General features: G+C 48.4%; 1 protein-coding gene across 1 annotated transcript; it reads right to left on the reverse strand.

Moving 5' to 3' along the window:
* Positions 1 to 429: 429 nt before the first annotated feature.
* Positions 430 to 21,229, reverse strand: LOC138260397 (zinc finger BED domain-containing protein 6-like). Its single transcript, XM_069208842.1, has 2 exons — positions 21,101 to 21,229; positions 430 to 3,779 (listed from the first exon to the last, which is right to left on the reverse strand). Exon 2 carries the CDS (start codon positions 3,692 to 3,694, stop codon positions 626 to 628), a length of 3,069 nt encoding a protein of 1,022 aa, XP_069064943.1. The 5' UTR covers positions 3,695 to 3,779; positions 21,101 to 21,229; the 3' UTR covers positions 430 to 625.
* Between the last annotated feature and the right edge of the window lie 325 nt (positions 21,230 to 21,554).

The raw sequence follows: 21,554 nt of genomic DNA on the forward strand, positions 1-21,554 counted from the left end.
AAATTTAAGAAATGGTTACAGGTTACATTAGCAACACCATTCACTCCTACAAAACATATTTGACTTGATAGAGCTCTTATGTTCTCCACTTCTGATACGTGTGCTTTCATTTGCTTTCAACAGGGACTTCTGCAAATACATCACATCATTTTTGCCCTTATCTGAACCACTCACTCTCATGAATCAAGGGACCGTTGCCCAAGCTAAAAAGAAAAATAGGTACAAAGGTTGCATCTGTTCAACAGTAAAGTGAGCCCTTTTTTAAGTTGGAAAGGGGTCAAACATTTCAAGTTGTTCTTCACCTAGGTGACATTTTGTAAGATGACAACGAACAGAATAAATAGGTGAAACTGGGAGTGGCAAAAGTAGATGACCAATATAAACTACCACTGCCAACATACAAGATAAAGTCTACACCTGACACACGTGTTGAACAAAACAGTGTACTTTAATTGTCAGGAAACAAAATATAAATATTTTACAACACAGAGTACACTAGTCCATTTCACAATTTCAGAGCAAGACAAAAGTCACATTGTGCAAGCTGTTAAAAAGTTTATAGATGTGTTTTTCTTTTTCATTTTTTCTTATTCCAAAAGATGGTCAAGACGGTGACACAAAAAAGTCAGTAGACAATGTTCTTTTTATCATCTGTGGAGGCTGCACCAACAGGATCGGAAGTGGTAAATTGATTTGAGAGCTGCTCTACCTCTTCTGGCGCTGCTGCATAATCATTAGGAAGGAAATGCTTGTTTATTTTTAGCATAGTCAGTAGGTCATCGTTTTGAGCAGGCGGACGACTTCTGTCACTGAGAATTGCTTTGGCGCCACTGAACATGCGCTTGGAGGACATGCTGGCTGCAGGAAATGACAGATATTTTATTGCTAGTCTGCTGAGTTCTGGCCACTCGTCCAATTTCCCATGCCAATATATCAATGGCTCTTCATCTAGAGGAAATTTCTTTTTTTCACACATGTACTCCTGTACCATTTTCTCTATCGTCATTTTCGACAATAGGTTTTGTTGAATCTCCTCCAAGTCTGAGGATGTCGCTAGTCCAGGCACTTTGGTAAACCAGCCCAAAACAGGAGATGGTGTCGCAGAAGAGGGCGCTGGTGGCAGTTTTGAATCTGGGGGTGGAATTGAGAAAGTGGAAACTGAACTGCTAATGTCCATTGGACTCCAACTGTTTGTACTTGAATGGACCAGAGAAGGTTGCTGCGGTGACAGTGGAACAGTGCTGCTGGCGAGACCCCTGTGCTGTGCGTTAGAGGATGAATATGGCACATCAACAGTTCTTCTTTGTCTCTCAAGATGCTGTCTTTCATTTTCGTGTGCAGACACTCTCCTCACAATCCACCTCTTGTACCTTTCAACATCCTCCTCTGTAAAGAGCATAAAAGAAGGAAGTCCAGGTCTGTAACGAGGGTCTAGGATAGTGGCACAGATGTACTCCTCAGAGTCCACTATCTCAGTGTTAAGCTTCTGATTGGTCTCCAGACGCAGGAGTAGGCTGCTGACAAAACCAGCTGCTTCATCATCATCGTTATCTGTAAATGTTTTCTCTAGCGCACGCAGCTGGACCTTCAGCATCTGGAGAGTTGGGATGGCATCACTCATGGTAGCGTTCTCCCTGCTGACGGACTGGGTGACAACCTCAAAAGGTTCCAGCATTTTGATGATGGATTCTATTAATCCCCACTGTCTGAGTGTCAATGACATGGCCTTGGCAGCGGCATCGCCTCTCTCCTGCATGACAAAGTCATTCAGAGCTTTGTACTGCTCGAATAAGCGCTGAAGCATGTAGAGGGTGGATGTCCAACATGTCGGAACCTCCTGCACAAGCGACTGTACAGGGAGGCCATTCGCCCGCTGCAGCACTGTCAACTGTTTCTGAGCTCTCACGGAATGGGTGAAATGATAACAAATCCTGCGACAGATGAGCAGGATCTTGTAGACTGCTGCTTCATTTTTAAGAAAGTCCTGTACAATTAGGTTCATGCAATGGGCAAAACAAAGCACCCTAAAGTATCCTCCATCTGACATTGCACGGACAATGCTACTAGAATTGTCAGTGGCAACAAAACCAATACTCAGACCCCTAGGTTGAAGCCATTCAAAAACTCGGGCATTGAACTCTTCCAGGATTCTGAGGGCTGTGCACGTTTTATCTATGGTGAACACTGCTAACGTTGCATGCTGACGAATGCCTTCTTTAGTAGTACAGTTGGTTCTTGACCTAGAGTCAAGCATCTTGAACGTAACCCAATGGGCTGTAATACATATTTTGTCTGTATCTGGACCACTGTTCCACATACACGTCGTAAGGTGAATGGTGTGCACGGCCGTCTCCATTAGAGCACTTCCAACCAAGGCCAGCATTGTCCTATGCATCTCTGGCACACCAACAGCAGAGAAATACGTCTGGCTAGGAACCTTCCATTTTGGACAAAGGGCCTCAACAAATTCCAGGAACCCCTGTCCTTCCACCAAAGAAAAAGGAAGATTGTCAAGTGCCAACATTTTAGCCAGCTTTCCATTGTATAAACGTGTAACGGGGTGGCCTCTGTCATACTTTGTTTCCTTGCTGAACATTGCCTTGATAGAGGTTTGTTTTACAGGTGGTGCCATAACAGACTTCTGCAAAGGTGTGGGGCATGAGCGTGGAAGAGCAGGAGTGACTTCTCTGTTACTGTAGGGCATTACTGATGCACTCATCGTAGGGGTGGTTGGGCGAGGTGTCCTCCACACATCAGGATGCAGTACACTATCCTCATCACCTTCGGGTGCTGCACACTGAGAAGCTGAACTAGCAGAGGCCCCTGTTTGCATTTTCTTTAAGTGGGCTTCCCAAAGGCGTGCATGTTTGCCTTTCAAGTGAGCCAACTGGCCCCCAGTGCCAAGATGTTTGCCTGGCTTCCCACGGCGGACTTCGGCCTGGCAGATGGTGCAGATTACAATATGTTCATGGTATCTGTGAATGTAAAAGAAATCCCAAACATGTGATGTGTATTTTCTGGCAGTTCGTCCCAGGGGCATACCAAAGGGGAAGGTTGTTGAAGTTGTTGGTTTCTGTTGCAAAAAAATTGAGCGAATGGGAATAGAAGGTGCTGCTGTCTGCCTTGGGATGCCTTCCACTCTTTCTGCACGACTCTCACCAACAAACACAGGTTCATCATCATCGCTAGTGGCACTGGCAACCAAGCCATCCTGAAACCTTCTGCTGGGCCCTCCCTGGTGCTCAGGGATCCATTCCCCATCATCATCATCTGAAAGGGGGGCTGGGTATGTTGAGGGAGTTAGTCTTCTTTTTCTTGGAGGAGATGGTGAAGTAGATGGTGGTGATGAAGGAAGAGCATCCTCCCCGGTTAGAAAACGTATGTCTTCTTTATGTTCTATTTCCAGTTTGATTTGTGGGAACGCTCCTGTATCACCATTGTCTTCCCCCATCAGAGCATCAAGAGGAAGAGGCCCTTTTTCTTCAAGATCCAATGATGTTGGTTCATCGAATTGAACACTTGGTAGTTCTGGTTGCGCACAAGCAGTTGATGAATCTGGTATGCCCTGTTCTGCACTTTGCCCAAACAGCAACGAGGTTGTGTCCTCAGATTGTGTCACACTAGTGGTGGTCATTTTGGAGATGGTTGCGGCACTGGCTACTTTCTTGGAAACTACAGATTTTTTAGGGGCCATGATCAATTGATCTATTTCTGGTCAGTAGTCCAGGCACAAGAAAAGCCAGTATTAGCGTAGCTGTTCTGTCTCGTTACACCTGCACCTAAAAGGAAAGATAAGACGTTCAGTCAGACTTGGTTTAATTAATAAAAATTACAGTGTAGCTATTACAAGATTATTCATAAATATTGTTGATTTAATGGACAATGTCTTTCTGGTGCCCTGGCCTCTAAGGGTTAGAGCAGTCCCTATTTTGTTATCCCCACAGGATCAATGGCAAAGAATGTCAGATAAGGTTATATAAAAAGAAAGTATCAGACTCAAAAGCAGTGATCCCAATACAAGGCATTTAGGACTCCCAGGGTCCCATAGACACTGGAAAATGGAGCCAAATTGTGGAAAATGGCTGTATCCAATCCAGCAGCCCTACAATACCCAGGGCTTCACTGGGACATCTGGAAAAATTTCAGACATTTGAGGAGCTAAATAATCAATCAGCCGCCCTTAAAAATCACAAAATGTCTGACAGACCTAAACAGCACATCACTGACTGCAAGGTTGACCCACTGGATTCCAGTTGTAAGAAATCTGGATGTTGATTGAGGGACTTGTAAACTCTTCTCAAGCAACAAATACAATCCTTGTCAAAGTGAACCACAAAAAGGTCACTAAGTTAGTTTGTGGTTAAACCTCTGGTATCATGGCAAGGCTTAACTTAGGAGCGATGTGTCAAGTATTTGTGCAGCACACAAATAGCAAAGAAGTGAAAACACAACACAAAAACTCCTACACAAATACAGAGTAAAAATGAATACATAATGCAATTCTTTGACTGAAAATCAACAAAAATACAATCAGTAGAACCATAGATATTCAGTGTCAAAGATTTAAGGTAACTATTGCCTAAAAGCACAAAAAAACACTCACGGTTATCTGGTTGTATGAGACCAGGTGAAAGTCACAAGTTCAAGCCAACAGCCAGATACAGGGACCAGGTTAGCCCTTTTGAAAAAGTTACCTTCTAAACTCTAGTGCAAAGTCTTCTGTTCACAGTGGAGGTGATTGCAAGGACCAGGAAGAGCATCACAGATGGGTGTCACTGTAGCGCTAAGTCCAGAAGGGCTTAGTGGACAGTTGTTGTTAGATATTTGCGTTGGCAGTCACAGCAGGCTATCGTGTGGAAGCGTTAAGGGCAGATCTTGTGTTGTTGGTCGTCGCAGGCGGTCACAGTGGTGTGAAGAGTTAAGTTACGTTGGCAGTCAGCGTAGGTGGCAAGATCGGTTGCAAGTGGGCCTGTTCGCAGTCTCTAAGAGCCCAAAACTTCAGGATTTCTTTTCTTTTAGGAGGAGCTCACCTGATGCCATACCAAGGGTCCAGGACCTGGCAGGAACATTTTGGGGCTCAGAGCTCACTCCAGCAGAGCCCAGCAAGGCTTAGACATGTTTAGTTGCAGGCCCAGTTGCAGCAGGTCAGGTAGTCAGTTACAAAGAGGCCTGTGGAACTTGTTAGGTCCCTGCAGCTAAGAACAGGAGGTCAGTCAGTTCACCCTTGGAGTCACTTTAGCCAGGCATGAGGGGTGCAGTGTCAGACTTCCTTTTCAGCAAGCAGGGCAGGACTCAAGCAGCAGGGCATCCTTTTTCGGCAATATCAATAGTTTCAGGAGCCTACTAAGGAGTGGTCAGAGGGTCCTATTTGTATACCCAGTATCTCCTTTGAAGTGGGAGAAACTTCTATAGGCTTCTCCTTACAGATGTGTCAGAATTTCCTGCCTCCCTGCCCTGGTCCCAGTCTGTCTGCAGACACAATAGGCTAGTGTGAGATGTGTATGAGAGAAGGGCACAGTCTTTTGAAATGCAAATGGGTCTGCGCACAGCTCTGCCTCCCTCATCTTGAGTGAGATGGCCAATCTAGGCATCTAGTCCTTCAATTGTGTGGCTGCCTGGGAGAAATACAAAAAGGCTGTACCAAAAACTACACCCAGTCATGTGACCCAGGAGCAGTGTATGCTGAGGTGGTTTGCAGAGAGTAGTCTTAAGGGATTTAGGAGGCTCTTGAGGTCCACCAAGTAGGTAGTACCCCCTTTTCTCTCTTTCACCTCATAAGGAAGAACTTCCTACCTCCTTTCGGGCTTGGAAGGCCCTGGGCTCTACAACCCGTGCTTTGGCAAAGCTGAAACTCTGCCAGAGTGGGAGACAAGCCTGGATAGATCTTGTCCTGCCCTAGATGTCCACTGGCAAGGGAACCTTAAAAGGAGAAGGCACATACTGGTTAATCAGGTATAATTTAATGATGGGTTAATGTGAGCCTTAAGAATATATCTCTGAAGTCTTGTGGACTAAAGACAAGGTACAAAATATCACTGGGATCAAAGTGGGCAGTCTTAGCCAACAGGAAACCATCCTAATACAGTGAGTTAAGTGGAAGTACTTTTTTGGGTCGAGTCTGTGATAGCATGCACTAGCGCATGCTTATCGCTTGTGAGACGCAGCTGTAGTTAGACAAGGGCTTGGAGTCCGCCTGTCGCTCACCATTTGTTGGCTTTTGTGGCACTCTTCTGTACAGTATTGCAATTTGTCCATTTCAGGCTGGCATCACTTCCGGCCCAGACAATGGAGCAGAGATCAAGCACTGATTGATCTAACTTAATTAATGCCCGTCCGCTGATCCCGACGTGACTCAGGTACTATTTCTTTCCCCACCTCCTTCTTCTCCTTCCTTAGTGTGTTTAGGTTTCGGCTGCACAGCACTTGTGCTGTGCATGTGAAGTCTATTGTATTAAATATAAACCTTAAAAGGGACTTATTTCCCGCCCTCCTTGCTTTCCTCTGGTTCCAGTGCTTGCCACTCAGTTTTCCTCCATTTCTATTGGCTGTAGCACCATTACCTGTATTTACCAATGCTTGTTCCTCGTGTTTGCTCATATCAGTTTCCCGACGCCCAAGTACTGTGTTCCTCCACTGTACACTGTCCCTGCTGGGACTCAACCTGCCTATATACTATCCCTGCTGGGACTCTACCTGCCTGTACACTGTCCCTGTACACTGCCCTTGATGGGCCTCAACATGCCTGTACAGTGTCCCATCTGGGACTCTACCTGCCTGTACACTGTCCCTGCTGGGACTACCTGCCTGTACAGTGTCCCTGCTGGGACTCTACCTGCCTGTACAGTGTCCCTGCTAGGACTCTACCTGCCTGTACAGTGTCCCTGCTGGGACTACCTGCCTGTACACTGTCCCTGCTGGGACTACCTGCCTGTACACTGTCCCTGCTGGGACTCTACCTGCCTGTACAGTGTCCCTGCTGGGACTCTACCTGCCTGTACACTGTCCTTGATGGGACTCAACATGCCTGTACAGTGTCCCATCTGGGACTCTACATGCCCGTACAGTGTCCCTGCTGGGACTCAACCTGCCCGACTCTACTTGCCTGTACAGTGTCCCTGCTGGGACTCTACCTGCCCGTACAGTGTCCCTGCTGGGACTCTACCTGCCCGTACAGTGTCCCTGCTGGGACTCAACCTGCCCGTACAGTGTCCCTGCTGGGACTCAACCTGCCCGTACAGTGTCCCTGCTGGGACTCAACCTGCCCGACTCTACCTGCCTGTACAGTGTCCCTGCTGGGACTCTACCTGCCCGTACAGTGTCCCTGCTGGGACTCTACCTGCCCGTACAGTGTCCCTGCTGGGACTCTACCTGCCCGTACAGTGTCCCTGCTGGGACTCAACCTGCCTGTACAGTGTCCCTGCTGGGACTCTACCTGCCCGTACAGTGTCCCTGCTGGGACTCTACCTGCCCGTACAGTGTCCCTGCTGGGACTCAACCTGCCCGTACAGTGTCCCTGCTGGGACTCAACCTGCCTGTACAGTGTCCCTGCTGGGACTCAACCTGCCTGTTCAGAGTCCCTGCTGGGACTCAACCTGCCTGTTCAGAGTCCCTGCTGGGACTCAACCTGCCTTTACACTGTTCCTGTTGGGGCTCTACCTGCCTGTAAAGTGTCCCTGCTGGGACTCTACCTGCCTGTACACTGTCCCTGTACACTGTCCTTGATGGAACTCAACATGCCTGTACAGTGTCCCATCTGGGACTCTATCTGCCTGTACACTGTCCCTGCTGGGACTACCTGCCTGTACAGTGTCCCTGCTGGGCGTCTACCTGCCTGTACAGTGTCCCTGCTGGGACTCAACCTGCCTGTACAGTGTCCCTGCTGGGACTCAACCTGCCTATACACTATCCCTGCTGGGACTCTACCTGCCTGTACAGTGTCCCTGCTGGGACTCTACCTGCCTGTACAGTGTCCCTGCTGGGACTCTACCTGCCTGTACAGTGTCCCTGCTGGGACTCTACCTGCCTGTACACTATCCCTGCTGGGCCTCTACCTGCCTGTACAGTGTCCCTGCTGGGCCTCTACCTGCCTGTACAGTGTCCCTGCTGGGACTCTACCTGCCTGTACAGTGTCCCTGCTGGGACTCTACCTGCCTGTACAGTGTCCCTGCTGGGACTCTACCTGCCTGTACACTATCCCTGCAGGGCCTCTCTCTACCTGCCTGTACACTGTCTCTGGTGGGACTCTACCTGCCTATACAGTACTCACTGTTTACTTTTCGCCCGGCTGCAGGCATTTAAAGCATGCTTTTTAACACAGTTTTTTGGCTTTTTCCGATGGGTTTTTTAAACTAATTTTCTTATTTCGTTTGACCAACGAGTTTTTTCAATATAAGATTGTCCTCTCAGCATGTAATAAATTAGATTTCACCAGAATTAGTTAGATGTGAAAACACCCTGAAAATCTAATATATGTTTACATTTTTTATATCTGAAGAACAAGGAGCTTCTCGAGGTCAGTAAATGTATTGGTAATAGCCACAGTGAGAACATACTGTCCGAAGAAGCACCTACAGCATGTTACCAGAAGATGGCGGCATAAACTAATCCATATTTGCTCTACAAATGCCTTGCATGTGCCACACTTTAAAGTAATAGGCTCTGTAACTGGCACAATACATCTCACTGGGCGAAATAAAAATGTGACTAGATATTTTCATTTTATCTTTTATAACCTGCTGCTTTGCAGCAAGCTAGACTTGCAGGTTGGCTGAGTGTTTGTGCAGGGTTTCTTGTTGTAAAATATGCTGTGGAGCTATGAAATATGTGCGCCTTGTTGCAATGGACAGTCTTCTCGCTGCACCACTCTGGGCCCTCTCTTGCAAAAAGCTTCACAGCCACAAGCTTGCAACTCTCTGAAAAATCACGTTTATGTTTTTTCTGATGCATTTCAAATGATAGTTGCTGATGACTGTAGGAGTCTGGTCTGGCTTATAGTGGGTACCAATGGTACTTCCACCTTGTGCCAGGTCCAGTAATCCCTTATTAGTAGTGTAGTAGTGTTCTAGCAGCTTAGGCTGAAAGAGGTAGCTATAGCAGAGCAGCCAAGGCTGAACTAGGAGACATGCAAAGCTCATGCAATACCACTTATATCATATAGGTACTATATCATAAGAAAGACAATACTCATAGTTACTAAAAATAAAGGTACTTTATTTTAGTGACAATGTGCCAAAAATATCTCAGAGGATATACTCCCTTAGGAGGTAAGTAACATACACAAAATATACACAACAAACCAAATCAGGTAAGTAAAACAGTCAGAAAGTAGTGCAAACACTGTAGAATACAATGGGATGCAATAGGCCTAGGGGCAACTGTGAGAAAGTAGCCTCTTTTTAGCCTTGTTACCCCCACTTTTGGCCTGTTTGTGAGTATATGTCAGGGTGTTTTCACTGTCTCACTGGGATCCTGCTAGCCAGGGCCCAGTGCTCATAGTGAAAACCCTATGTTTTCAGTATGTTTGTTATGTGTCACTGGGACCCTGCTAGCCAGGACCCCAGTGCTCATAAGTTTGTGGCCTATATGTATGTGTTCCCTGTGTGATGCCTAACTGTCTCACTGAGGCTCTGTGTAGGAGGCTGGACTGGCTTGTAGTGAGTACCAAGGGGTACTCACACCAGGCCCAGGTATCCCTTATTAGTGTAGAGGGGTGTCTAGCAGCTTAGGCTGATAGAAAAGGTAGCTTAGCAGAGCTCTGCATCTCTCTCTTCACCTTCTGCCACGGAATCGACCGCTGGCTGCTCAGGAAGCCTGCAAAACCACAACAAAGTAGCAAAGACGACTACTGCAACCTTGTATCGCTGATCCTGCCGCCTTCTCGATTGTTTTCCTGGTGGTGCATGCTGTGGGGGTAGCCTGCCTCCTCTCTGCACTAGAAGCTCCGAAGAAATCTCCAGTGGGACGACGGAATCCTCCCCCTGCAACCTCAGGCACCAAAAGAACTGCATCACCAGTCCTCTGGGTCCCCTCTCAGCACGACGAGCGTGGTCCCTGGAACTCAGCAACTCTGTCCAAGTGACTCCCACAGTCCAGTGACTCTTCAGTCCAAGTTTGGTGGAGGTAAGTCCTTGACTCCCAACGCCATACTGCAGTGCTGGGTATCGCATGATTTGCAGCTGCTCCGGCTCCTGTGCACTCTTCCAGGATTTCCTTTGTGCACAGCCAAGCCTGGGTCCACGACACCCTAAATCGCAGTGCACAACCTCCTGAGTTGTCCTCCGGCGTCGTGGGATCTCCGTTTGTGACTTCGGGTGAGCTCCGGTTCACTCTTCTTCGTAGTGCCTGTTCCGGCACTTCTGCGGGTGCTGCCTGCTTCTGTGAGGGCTCCCTATCTTGCTAGGCGCCCCCTCTGTCTCCTCACGCAATTGGCGACATCCTGGTCCCTCCTGGGCCACAGCAGCATCCAAAAACCCTAACCGCGACCCTTGCAGCGAGCAAGGCTTGTTTGCGGTCTTTCTGCGTGGGAACACTTCTGCAAGCCTCTTCACGACGTGGGACATCCATCCTCCAAAGGGGAAGTTCCTAGTCCTCTTCGTTCTTGCAGAATCCACAGCTTCTACCATCCGGTGGCAGCTTCTTTGCATCCTCAGCTGGCATTTCCTGGGCATCTGCCCAATCTCGACTTTGTCGCGACTCTTGGACTTGGTCCCCTTGTTCCACAGGTACTCTCGTCCGGAAATCCACCTTTGTTGCATTGCTGGTGTTGGTCTTCCTTGCAGAATTCCCCTATCACGACTTCTGTGCTCTCTGGGGAACATAGGTGCACTTTACACCTACTTTTCAGGATCTTGGGATGGGCTATTTTTCTAACCCTCACTGTTTTCTTACAGTCCCGGCGACCCTCTACAAGCTCACATAGGTTTGGGGTCCATTTGTGGTTCGCATTCCACTTTTGGAGTATATGGTTTGTGTTGCCCCTATACCTATGTGCTCTCATTGCAATCTATAGTGACTGTACATTGCTTGCATTACTTCCTTTTGCTATTACTGCATATTTTTGGTATTGTGTACATATATCTTGTGTATATTTGGCATCCTTATACTGAGGGTACTCACTGAGATACTTTGGCATATTGTCATAAAATTAGTATATCTGTGTATTGTATTTTCTTGTGATATTGTGCATATGACACCAGTGGTATAGTGGGAGCTTTGCATGTCTCCTAGTTCAGCCTAAGCTGCTCTCCTTAGCTACCTTCTATCAGCCTAAGTTGCTAGAAGCACCTCTTCTACACTAATAAGGGATAACTGGTCCTGGTACAGAGTGTAAGTACCCCTTGGAACCCACTACAAACCAGGCCAGCCTCCTACAGCAACACAAACCATATACAAAGAAAGTGGAATGTGAACCACAAATGGACCCCTAGGCTAGTATAGTGTGTAGAGGGTCGCTGGGGGTGTAAGAAAACACTAAGGGTGTAAAAGATACCCCTCCCCCAAGACCCTGGAAAGTAGGAGTAAAGTACTACTATTTCCCCAGTAACACACTAAAGTCGTGATAAAGGATTTTGCAAGGACCACAACAGACTGCAAATCAATGAAGACGGATTCCTGGACCTTAAGACCTGCAAAGGAAGGGGACCAAGTCCAAGAGTTGCTAAAGTGTCCAGGGGGGAGCAGGAGCCCACTAAACCCTGGATGAAGGTGCAAAATGGCTGCCTCCGGTTGGAAGAAGCTGCAGGATTTGCAACAACGAAAGGAGGTAGGAAGTTCTTCTTTATGCAGAAGATGTCCCACGGCATGCTGGAGGATGCATAGTTGTTTCCTTGGCAAAAGACCGCAAACAAGCCTTGCTAGCTGCAAGAGTCACAGCTGAAGAAAAAGGGTGCTGTCCGGGCCCAGGAAGGACCAGGATGTCGCCACTTGGGAGAGGAGACAGAGGGGGCCCTCAGCAACGTAGAGAGCCCTCGGACAGGAAGGAAGCACCCGCAGAAGTCCTTGAACACAGGTTTAAGTAGTCTTAACATGGAGGTCATCCGAACACTGCAAAGAGAGTTCCCACGACACAGGAGATCAACTCAGGGAGCTGAGCATCGCAGGACGGAGTGCGGGGGGACCTAGGCTCGGCTGTGCATGCAGGATTTCATGGAAATGTGCACAGAAGACATTGTAGCTGCAGATCACGCAGTGCACAGGATTACTGTCTGGGGAGGAGAGGCAAGGACTTACCTCCTCCGAATTTGGATAATTGGACCAATGGACAGTCTGGGTCACTTGGGTCCACCACCTGTGTTCTAGGAGCCATACTCGTCAGGATGAGAGGGGACCCAGAGTACCGGTGAAGCTGAATTTTGGTGCCTGCTGGAGCAGGGGGAAGATTCCGACGACCCACAGGAGATTTCTTCGTGGCTTCCAGTGCAGGGTGAAGGCAGGCAGCCCCAAGAGCATGCACCACCCGGAAACAGTCGAGAAAGCCGGACGGATTAGGCGTTATAATGTCACTGGTAGTCTTCTTTTTACTTTGTTGCAGTTTTGCAAGTGTCCTAGAGCAGTCAGCGGTCGATCCTTGGCAGAAGTCGAAGAGAGAAGTGCAGAGGAGTCCTGCTGGATTCTTGCAAGTTGTAATCTGAGGAAAAGCCCACTGGAGAGACCCTAAATAGCCCTCAGAGGAGGACTGAGCCTCAGTGAGACAGTTAGGCACTACACAGGCATACACACTAGGCCACAAACTATGATCACTGGGGTCCTGGATAGCAGGATCCCAGTGACACATAAACATACTTACAACATAGGGTGGGTCGACGGAATCTTCCCCCTGCCACCGCAGGCAACAAAAGACTGCATCACCGGTCATCTGGGTCCCCTCTCAGCACGACGAGCGTGGTCCCTGGAACTCAGCAACTCTGTCCAAGTGACTCCCACAGTCCAGTGACTCTTCAGTCCAAGTTTGGTGGAGGTAAATCCTTGCCTCCCCACGCTAGACTGCATTGCTGGGTACCGCGTGATTTGCAGCTGCTCCGGCTCCTGTGCACTCTTCCAGGATTTCCTCCGTGCACAGCCAAGCCTGGGTCCCGACACTCTAACCTGCAGTGAACAACCTTCTGAGTTGCCCTCCGGCGTCGTGGTACTCCCTTTTCTGACTTCGGGGGGACTCTGGTTCACTCCTCTTCCAAGTGCCTGTTCCGGTACTTCTGCGGGTGCTGCCTGCTTCTGTGAGGGCTCCCTGACTTGCTGGGGGCCCCCTCTGTCTCCTCATCGAAGTGGCGACATCCTGGTACCTCCTGGGCCACAGCAGCATCCAAAAACCCTAACCGCGACCCTTGCAGCTAGCAAGGTTTCTTTGCGGTCTTTCTGCGTGGGAACACCTCTGCAAGCTTCTTCACAACGTGGGACATCCATCCTCCAAAGAGGAAGTTCCTAGTCCTCTTCGTTCTTGCAGAACACCAAGATTCTTCCACCCGGTGGCAGCTTCCTTGCATCCTCAGCTGGCATTTCTTGGGCATCTGCCCACTCTCGACACTGTTGCGACTCTTGGACTTCGTCCCCTTGTCTAACAGGTACTCAGGTCCGGAAATCCACTGTTCTTGCATTGCTGGTGTTGGTCTTCCTTGCAGAATCCCCCTATCACGACTTCTGTGCTCTCTGGGGGTTGTAGGTGCACTTTACACCTACCTTTCAGGGTCTTGGGGTGGGCTATTTTTCTAACCCTCGCTGTTTTCTTACAGTCCCAGCGACCCTCTACAAGCTCACATAGGTTTGGGGTCCATTCGTGGTTCGCATTCCACTTTTGGAGTATATGGTTTGTGTTGCCCCTATACCTATGTGCTCCTATTGCAATCTATTGTAACTTTACACTGCTTGCATTACTTCCTTTTACTATTACTGCATATTTTTGGTATTGTGTACATATATCTTGTGTATATTTGGCATCCTCATACTGAGGGTACTCATTGAGATACTTTTGGCATATTGTCATAAAAATAAAGTACCTTTATTTTTAGTATATCTGTGTGTTGTGTTTTCTTATGATATTGTGCATATGACTCCAGTGGTATAGTAGGAGCTTTGCATGTCTCCTAGTTCAGCCTAAGCTGCTCTGCTATAGCTACCTTCTATCAGCATAAGCTGCTAGAAACACCTCTTCTACACTAATAAGGGATAACTGGACCTGGTACAGAGTGTAAGTAACCCTTGGTACCCACTACAAGCCAGGCCAGCCTCCTACACCATAGATGTCCCTCTTAAAGAACTCACATCAAAGAAGATGCCTAAAAGGGTATTATGGACAGCTAGCTGTCAAAAGGCTTTTGATGAGCTCAAACAGGCCGTGTGCTCTGCACCTGTCCTAAAAAGCCCTTGTTACGCCACAAAATTCATTGTTTGAACTGATGCTTCTGAATTTGCGGTAGGGGCAGTTCTATCACAGCTTACCACGGAGGGCAAGGATCAACCTGTTGCTTTTATCAGCAGGAGGTTGACCGCTAGAGAAAAGTGTTGGTCTGCCATAAAGAGGAAGGACTTTGCTGTGGTCAGGGCCCTGAAAAAATGGTTAAACCATACCTCTTTGGTACTCAGTTTATTGTTCAAACAGACCACAAACCTCTATTATGGCTTAAACAAATGAAAGGTGAAAACCCTAAATTGTTGAGGTGGTCCATCTCCCTTCAGGGAATGGACTATACAGTAGAACATAAACCTGGGAGTGCCCACTCCAATGCAGATGGACTCTCCAGATATTTCCACTTAGACAGTGATGACTCATCTGGGCAAGGTTAGGCTTATTGTCCCTCGTTTGGGGGGGGGGGGGAGTTGTGTAGGAAAGGACCATCTTGCCTGATATGTTACCCCATTTTTACATGTATGTTAGTTTGTTTTTGCCTGTCTCACTGGGATCCTGCTAGCCAGGACCCCTGTGCTCACAATTTGTGGCCTGAATGTGTATACCTGTGTAGTGACTAACTGTGTCACCGAGGCTCTGCTATTCAGAACCTCAGTGCATATGCTCTATCTGCCTTTAAATGTGTCACTATAGGCTAGTGACCACTTTCACCAATTTCAATTGGCATACTGGAACACCCTTATAATTCCCTAGTATATGGTACCTAGGTACCCAGGGTATTGGGGTTCCAAGAGATCCCTAAGGGCTGCAGCATTTCTTTTGCCACCAATAGGGGGCTCAGACAAACCTTTACACAGGACTGCCATTGCAGCCTGAGTGAAATAACGCATGCATTATTTCTGAGCCATTTTTACTGTGCTTAAGTAACTTATAAGTCACCTATATATCTAACCTTCACTTGCTGAAGGCTAGGTGCAAAGTTACTAATTGTGAGGGGGCCCTTGCACTAGCAAAGGTGCCCCCACATAGTTCAGGGCCATTTCCCCAGACTTTGTGGGTGCGGGGACACCATTACATGTGTGCACTACATATAGGTCAATACCTATATGTAGCTTCAAAATGGTAACTCAGAATATGGCCATGTAACATGTCTAAGATCATGGAATTGCCCCCCCCCATTCCAAATCTGGTATTGGGGAGCCTATTCCATGCATCTCCGGGGCTCCATCATGGACCCCAGGTACTGCCAAATCAGCTCTCTGGGTTTTCTCTGCAGCTACCGCTGCTGCCACCCCACAGACAGGGTTCTACCCTCCTGGGGTCTGGGCAGCCCAGTCCCAGGAAGGCAGAACAAAGAATTTCCTCTGAGAGAGGGTGTTACACCCTTTCCCTTTGGAAATAGGTGTTAAAGGCTGGGGAGGGGTAGCCTCTCCCAGCCTCTGGAAATGCTTTGAAGGGCACAGATGGTGCCCTGCTTGCATAAGTCAGTCTACACAGGTTTAGCGAACCCCCAGTCCCTGCTCTGGCGCGAAACTGGACAAAGGAAAGGGAGGTGACCACTCCCCTGTCCATCACCACCCCAAGGGTGGTGCCCAGAGCTCCTCCAGTGTGTGCCAGACCTCTGCCATCTTGTTTCCAGAAATGTGAGGGCACTCTGGAGGCCTCTGAGTGGCCAGTGCCAGCAGGTGACAATAGTGACCCCTCCTGATAGGTGCTTACCTGACTAGGTGGCCAATTCTCCTCTGAGGGCTAGTTAGGGTCTCTCCAGTGGGCTTTGGGTGTGGTATCTTGGATACCCTTAGTGTTTTCTTACACTCCCAGCGACCCACTAGACACTACACCAGCCTAGGGGTCAATTCGTGGTTCGCATTCCACTTTCTTAGTATATGGTTTTTGTTGCCCCTAGGCCTATTGCATCCTTTTGTATTCTACTGTGTTTGCACTACTTTCTGACTGTTTTACTTACCTGATTTGGTCTGTTGTGTATATTTTGTATATTTTACTTGCCTCCTAAGGGAATATATCATCTGCGATATTTTTGGCACATTGTCACTAAAATAAAGTACCTTTATTTTTAGTAACCCTGAGTATTGTCTTTCTTATGATATAGTACCTATATGATATAAGTGGTATAGTAGGAGCTTTGCATGTCTCCTAGTTCAGCCTTGGCTGCTCTGCTATAGCTACCGCTATTAGCCTAAGCTGCTAGAACACTACTACTCTACTAATAAGGGATAACTGAACCTGGCACAATGTGTAATTACCATTGGTACCCACTAGAAGCCAGGCCAGCTTCGTACATTAGGCTGACCAGTTCCTGCCAGCCAGCCACAACCAGACGAGTTTCTGGCCACATGGGGTGAGTGCCTTTGTCACTCTGTGGCCAAGAACAAAGCCTGCATTGGGTGGAAGTGCTTCTCACCTCCCCCTGCAGGAAATGTAACACCTGGCGGTGAGCCTCAAAGGCTCATGCCTGTTGTTACGGCGTCCCGGAGCATCCCAACTAGTGGAGATGCCCACCCCTCCGGACACAGCCCCCACTTTTGCAGGCAAGTCCGGAGGAGATAATGAGGAAAACAAGGAGGAGTCACCTACCAGTCAGGACAGCCCCTAAGGTGCCCAGAGCTGAGGTAACCCCTGCTTTTAGAAATCATCCATCTTAATTTTGAAGGATTCCCCCAATAGGATTAGGGATGTACCCCCTCACCACAGGGAGGAGGCACAAAGAGGGTGTAGCCACCCTCAAGGACAGCAGCCATTGGCTACTGTCCCCCGGACCTAAACACACCCATAAATTCAGTATTTAGGGGCGACCCTGAACCCAGGAAATCAGATTCCTGCAACCTACAACATGAAGGACTGCTGACCTGAAAGCCCAGCAGAGACGACGGAGGCGACAACTGACTTGGCCCCAGCCCTACCGGCCTGTCTCCAGACTCAAAGAACCTGCACAGCGACGCATCCAGCAGGGACCAGTGACCTCTGAGGACTCAGAGGACTGCCCTGCACCTAAAGGACCAAGAACCTCCCGAGAACAGTGGCACTGTTCAGAAAACAGCAACAAACGTGCAACAAAGAAGCAACCTTTAAAGAGACTCTCAACTTCCCGCCAGAAGCGCGAGTCTTCACACTCTGCACCCGATGCCCCCGGCTCGAGTCCAGGACAACAAACACCCCAGAGAGGACTCCCAGGCGACTCCAACAACGTGAACACCCTGAGTCGACCTCCCTTCACCCCCTGCCAACACCTGCATAGAGGATCCAGAGGCTCCCCCTGACCGCGACTGCCTGGTAACAAAGGTTCCCGGCGCCTGGACCAAAAACTGCACCCGCAGTCCCCAGGACCGAGAGGAACCACCTACCAGTGCAGGAGTGACCAGCAGGCGGCCCTCATCCTAGCCCAGTCGGTGGCTGGCCCGAGAAGCCCCCCTGTGCCCTGTCTGTATTGCCAGAGTGACCCCGGGTCCCTCCATTGCTTTCAATTGCAAACCTGACACCTACTTTGCACACTGCACCTGGCCGCCGCTGTCCCGCTGAGGGTGTGTTTTGTGTGCTTGTGTGTGTCCCCCCCCCAGTGCTCTACAAAACCCCCCTGGTCTGCTCCTTGAGGACGCAGGTACTTACCTGTAAGCAGACTGGAACCGGAGCACCCTTGTTTTTCATAGGAACCTATGTGTTTTTGGCACTCCTTTGACCTCTGCACCTGACCGGCCCTGTGTTGCTGGTGCGGTGGCTTTGGGGTTGCCTTGAACCCCCAACGGTGGGCTGCCTATGCCCAGGAGACTGACTATGTAAGTGCTTTACTTACCTGAGAAAACTAACCAAACTTACCTCCCCCAGGAACTGTTGATTTTTTCAGTGTCCACTTTTAAAATAGCTTATTGCCATTTTAACCAAAACTGTGTGTACTACTGTTTTAAATCGAAGTTCTATACTTACCTGTGTGAAGTACCTTGCATTTTATGTACTTACCTAAAATCGTGTGGTTCTAAAATAAATTAAGAAAATATATTTTTCTATATAAAAACCTATTGGCCTGGAGTTAAGTCTGTGAGTGTGTGTTCCTCATTTATTGCCTGTGTGTGTACAACAAATGCTTAACACTAACCTCTGATAACCCTACTGCTCAACCACACTACCACAAAATAGAGCATTAGTATTATCTAAATTTAGCCACTAACAACCTCTAAGGGGAACCCTTGGACTCTGTGCATATGATCTCTCACTTTCAGATAGTATATACAGAGCCAACTTCCTACATATGCAATGTGCATACTTTCTATCCTGCAGTCCCCTGTAACCGGAGTTAGCATAAGAAAAGATATTTAGTCACTAACACAACACCAAAGCACTTCCCACGAAAGCTACACTGCAATTCAACACTATTCCGACTAAGCACTCACACATGATGAAGCATGCCACCTACCTGCTAATTCAATACAATTTGTCACCTAATCAAGTATAAGGAATGCTATATAAATTACAAATACATAATTTGTTTCCTGTGCATAAAGGCACAGTCCATAGACTGGAAGCAGTCTAGAGTAATTGCCAGAAGCTGGGATTAATTAAAGGATTCTGTTCATCACTTTCTTTTTTTTTTCATTTTCTCAGTATGTATAATTTTATTATGATTACCCCTAGATCAAATAGAATAACACAAATTAAAAGGTATCAAACAGAAACGTGGAAGAAACCCTGCTTACTGATGCTTCAGACAAAGTCTCAAACAGCAATGAAGGAAGCTTTTTTTTTTAGACATTATTGTATTGCATTTTAGTGCCAACAATTACAATACAAATAATCAATCAAAAACAATACAGATATCTTTCACCACGTGACATGGGACACTGCCCATGAAGCAAGGAATTATCTGCAATTGCAACTGTATATAGACCTTAATCTAATTTGCTGCAGGTATCTTCACATAATGGATGATGAACAGTGAATTTGATGCAACAGAGATAGACAGAGCCAACTATCCTAAATCAGCATACACCAGACCTAAATCTCTATGATACTGGGAAAGGGTTCCATCTTAAAACCCAAAAAGAGACTTCCACTGGACAAAAATCATGCTCATCTAGAGATTCAAATTTCGGAAGCAGCAAAATTTGGTGGATGCATTCATTAGACACACTACTTGCCATCATGTGAGCTAGGGTTGTTAATGACAGCGACTAATAGGAAATAAAAGGGCAAACACACAATCACATATTATGCAACAATAAAAACATCAAATTAAAAGACCTATTGTGATGAGATACACTTGGTGCTGTGAAGAAGGTTGTGATTATAGTAATAAAATCTGAACAAAGTAAACAGATTACTAAGGATGAAAATAAAACTAGACCCAAACCCTTCCTCAAAGAAGAATGTAAGGGCCAAGAGAAAATGACAACGTTTGTCTCAAGAAAAGCACTATGGGACAAAGGAGTCAACTAAACACCATGATGGTGGGGGCTAAGGTTGACAGTCCTTGGTGCCGCAGTACTTACACTTTCAACATGTCTGACTGATCCACTAATGTTTTTCTACATGAGTCGTAGCAACAGTCCTATAATGGCTAGATAGCTGTGTACAGATGGGAGGGATAGGGACAAGCAACATGGGAAAGGTGTGGTAGAGGGAAGAGCAGCAACATGGAGAGTGGGAAGAGAATGGAGGTAAGCAACAGAAAGGAGGTGTGGGGGTGTAGCAGCAACTCCATGGACAGTGGGAGGAGGGGGGCAATCACCACTAGGGAGGTGTTGGGGGGTAGGAAGCAGCAACGCCATGGAGAGTTGGGGGAGGGTGGAGGCAAGCAACAGAAAGGAGGTGTGTGGGGCTCGTAGGGAGAAGGAACACAGTGGACAGTGGAAGGAGGGCAGGGGGCAAACAACAACAGGGAGGTGTGAAGGGTAGGGAGCCGCAACAATGTAGAGCGGGTGAAGGATGAAGTAAGCAACAGAAAGAAGGAGTGGGAAGAAGATGGAGCAGCAATTTCATGGACAGTGGGATGAGGGCGGGAGGGCAATCACCACAAGGGATTTGTGGGAGGTAGGGAGCGGCAACACCATTGACAGTGGGTGGAGAGCAGGTGGCAAACACCACAAGGGATTTGTGGGAGGTAGGGAGCGGCAACACCATTGACAGTGGGTGGAGAGCAGGTGGCAAACACCACAAGGGATTTGTGGGAGGTAGGGAGCGGCAACACCATTGACAGTGGGTGGAGAGCAGGTGGCAAACACCACAAGGGAGGTGTGGGGGTTAGGGAGCAGCAACACCATGGACAGTGGGAAGGCAAGCAACCCGAGGGAGGGTGGGGAGAAAGGATGGGGCAAGAGCACAGACAGCAGGAGGAGGGAGCAAGCAGAATGACAACACTAATGACTCTGTTACAGGGTCCATGAAAAACTGTAACGAACAAAAGGTATGGTATGTGCAAGAACTGGCGGGCAGTAGGAGGACACCGGCCACAGACAGGAAGCAGTTCTTGGTCAATGCTCCACAGCAGGGACGTGCACTTTAATTCTATCTGTGACTGCCTGAAACTGCCATTGCTTCCGTGTCTGCCCGCCCCTTCGAGAGCTGCTTATCTGCTGCACCCCAGCATTCTCTTCATAGCCCCCTGACCTCTTCACAGCGCCATCCCCCAACCCCAGCCTTCTCTTTACAGCCCCTCTCCCTCCCAACCTCACAGCCCCTCTCCCCCAGCCTTCTCTTCACAGCCCCCCGACCCCACGCACTCCCTGTCAGACCCCGGGGCCTCCCCGGCGCTACCTTCGGGGCTCCTCCGCTGCAGCTCCAGAGCCATCAACAGAGACGACGGACCGGAAGAGGGCCCGCAGGAGACACTGCTCCACTTCCGGCTCCATGGAACGGCAGAGTGAAAGAAGCGGCATTTCCGGGACTGCAGGAAAAGGCTCCGACTGAAAAGAGCACTTCCGGTCAGCGAAACAGAGGAGGGACGTCCGTCACTGAAACAGAGGAAGGACAAGCGGAAGCTGAAACCGAAAGTAAAGAGTAGGCTTCAGGGAGGGGACCCGGGAGGGAGGACGGAGGAGACGGGGAGAGAGGAGCGAAGTTCAGAAGCACCATAGGGGTGAATGTAGGTCTGAGAACCGGAGAGAGGTGGGGAGGTTTGTGACACCGGAGGGAAAGGGGAGGTCTCCGGCACCAGAGCGAAGAGGAGAGGTCTGAGGCACCAGAGGTAGGAGGTGGGGAGGTCTGAGGC

Source organism: Pleurodeles waltl, chromosome 2_1 (genome assembly GCF_031143425.1).
Source record: "Pleurodeles waltl isolate 20211129_DDA chromosome 2_1, aPleWal1.hap1.20221129, whole genome shotgun sequence".
NCBI lineage: Eukaryota > Metazoa > Chordata > Amphibia > Caudata > Salamandridae > Pleurodeles > Pleurodeles waltl.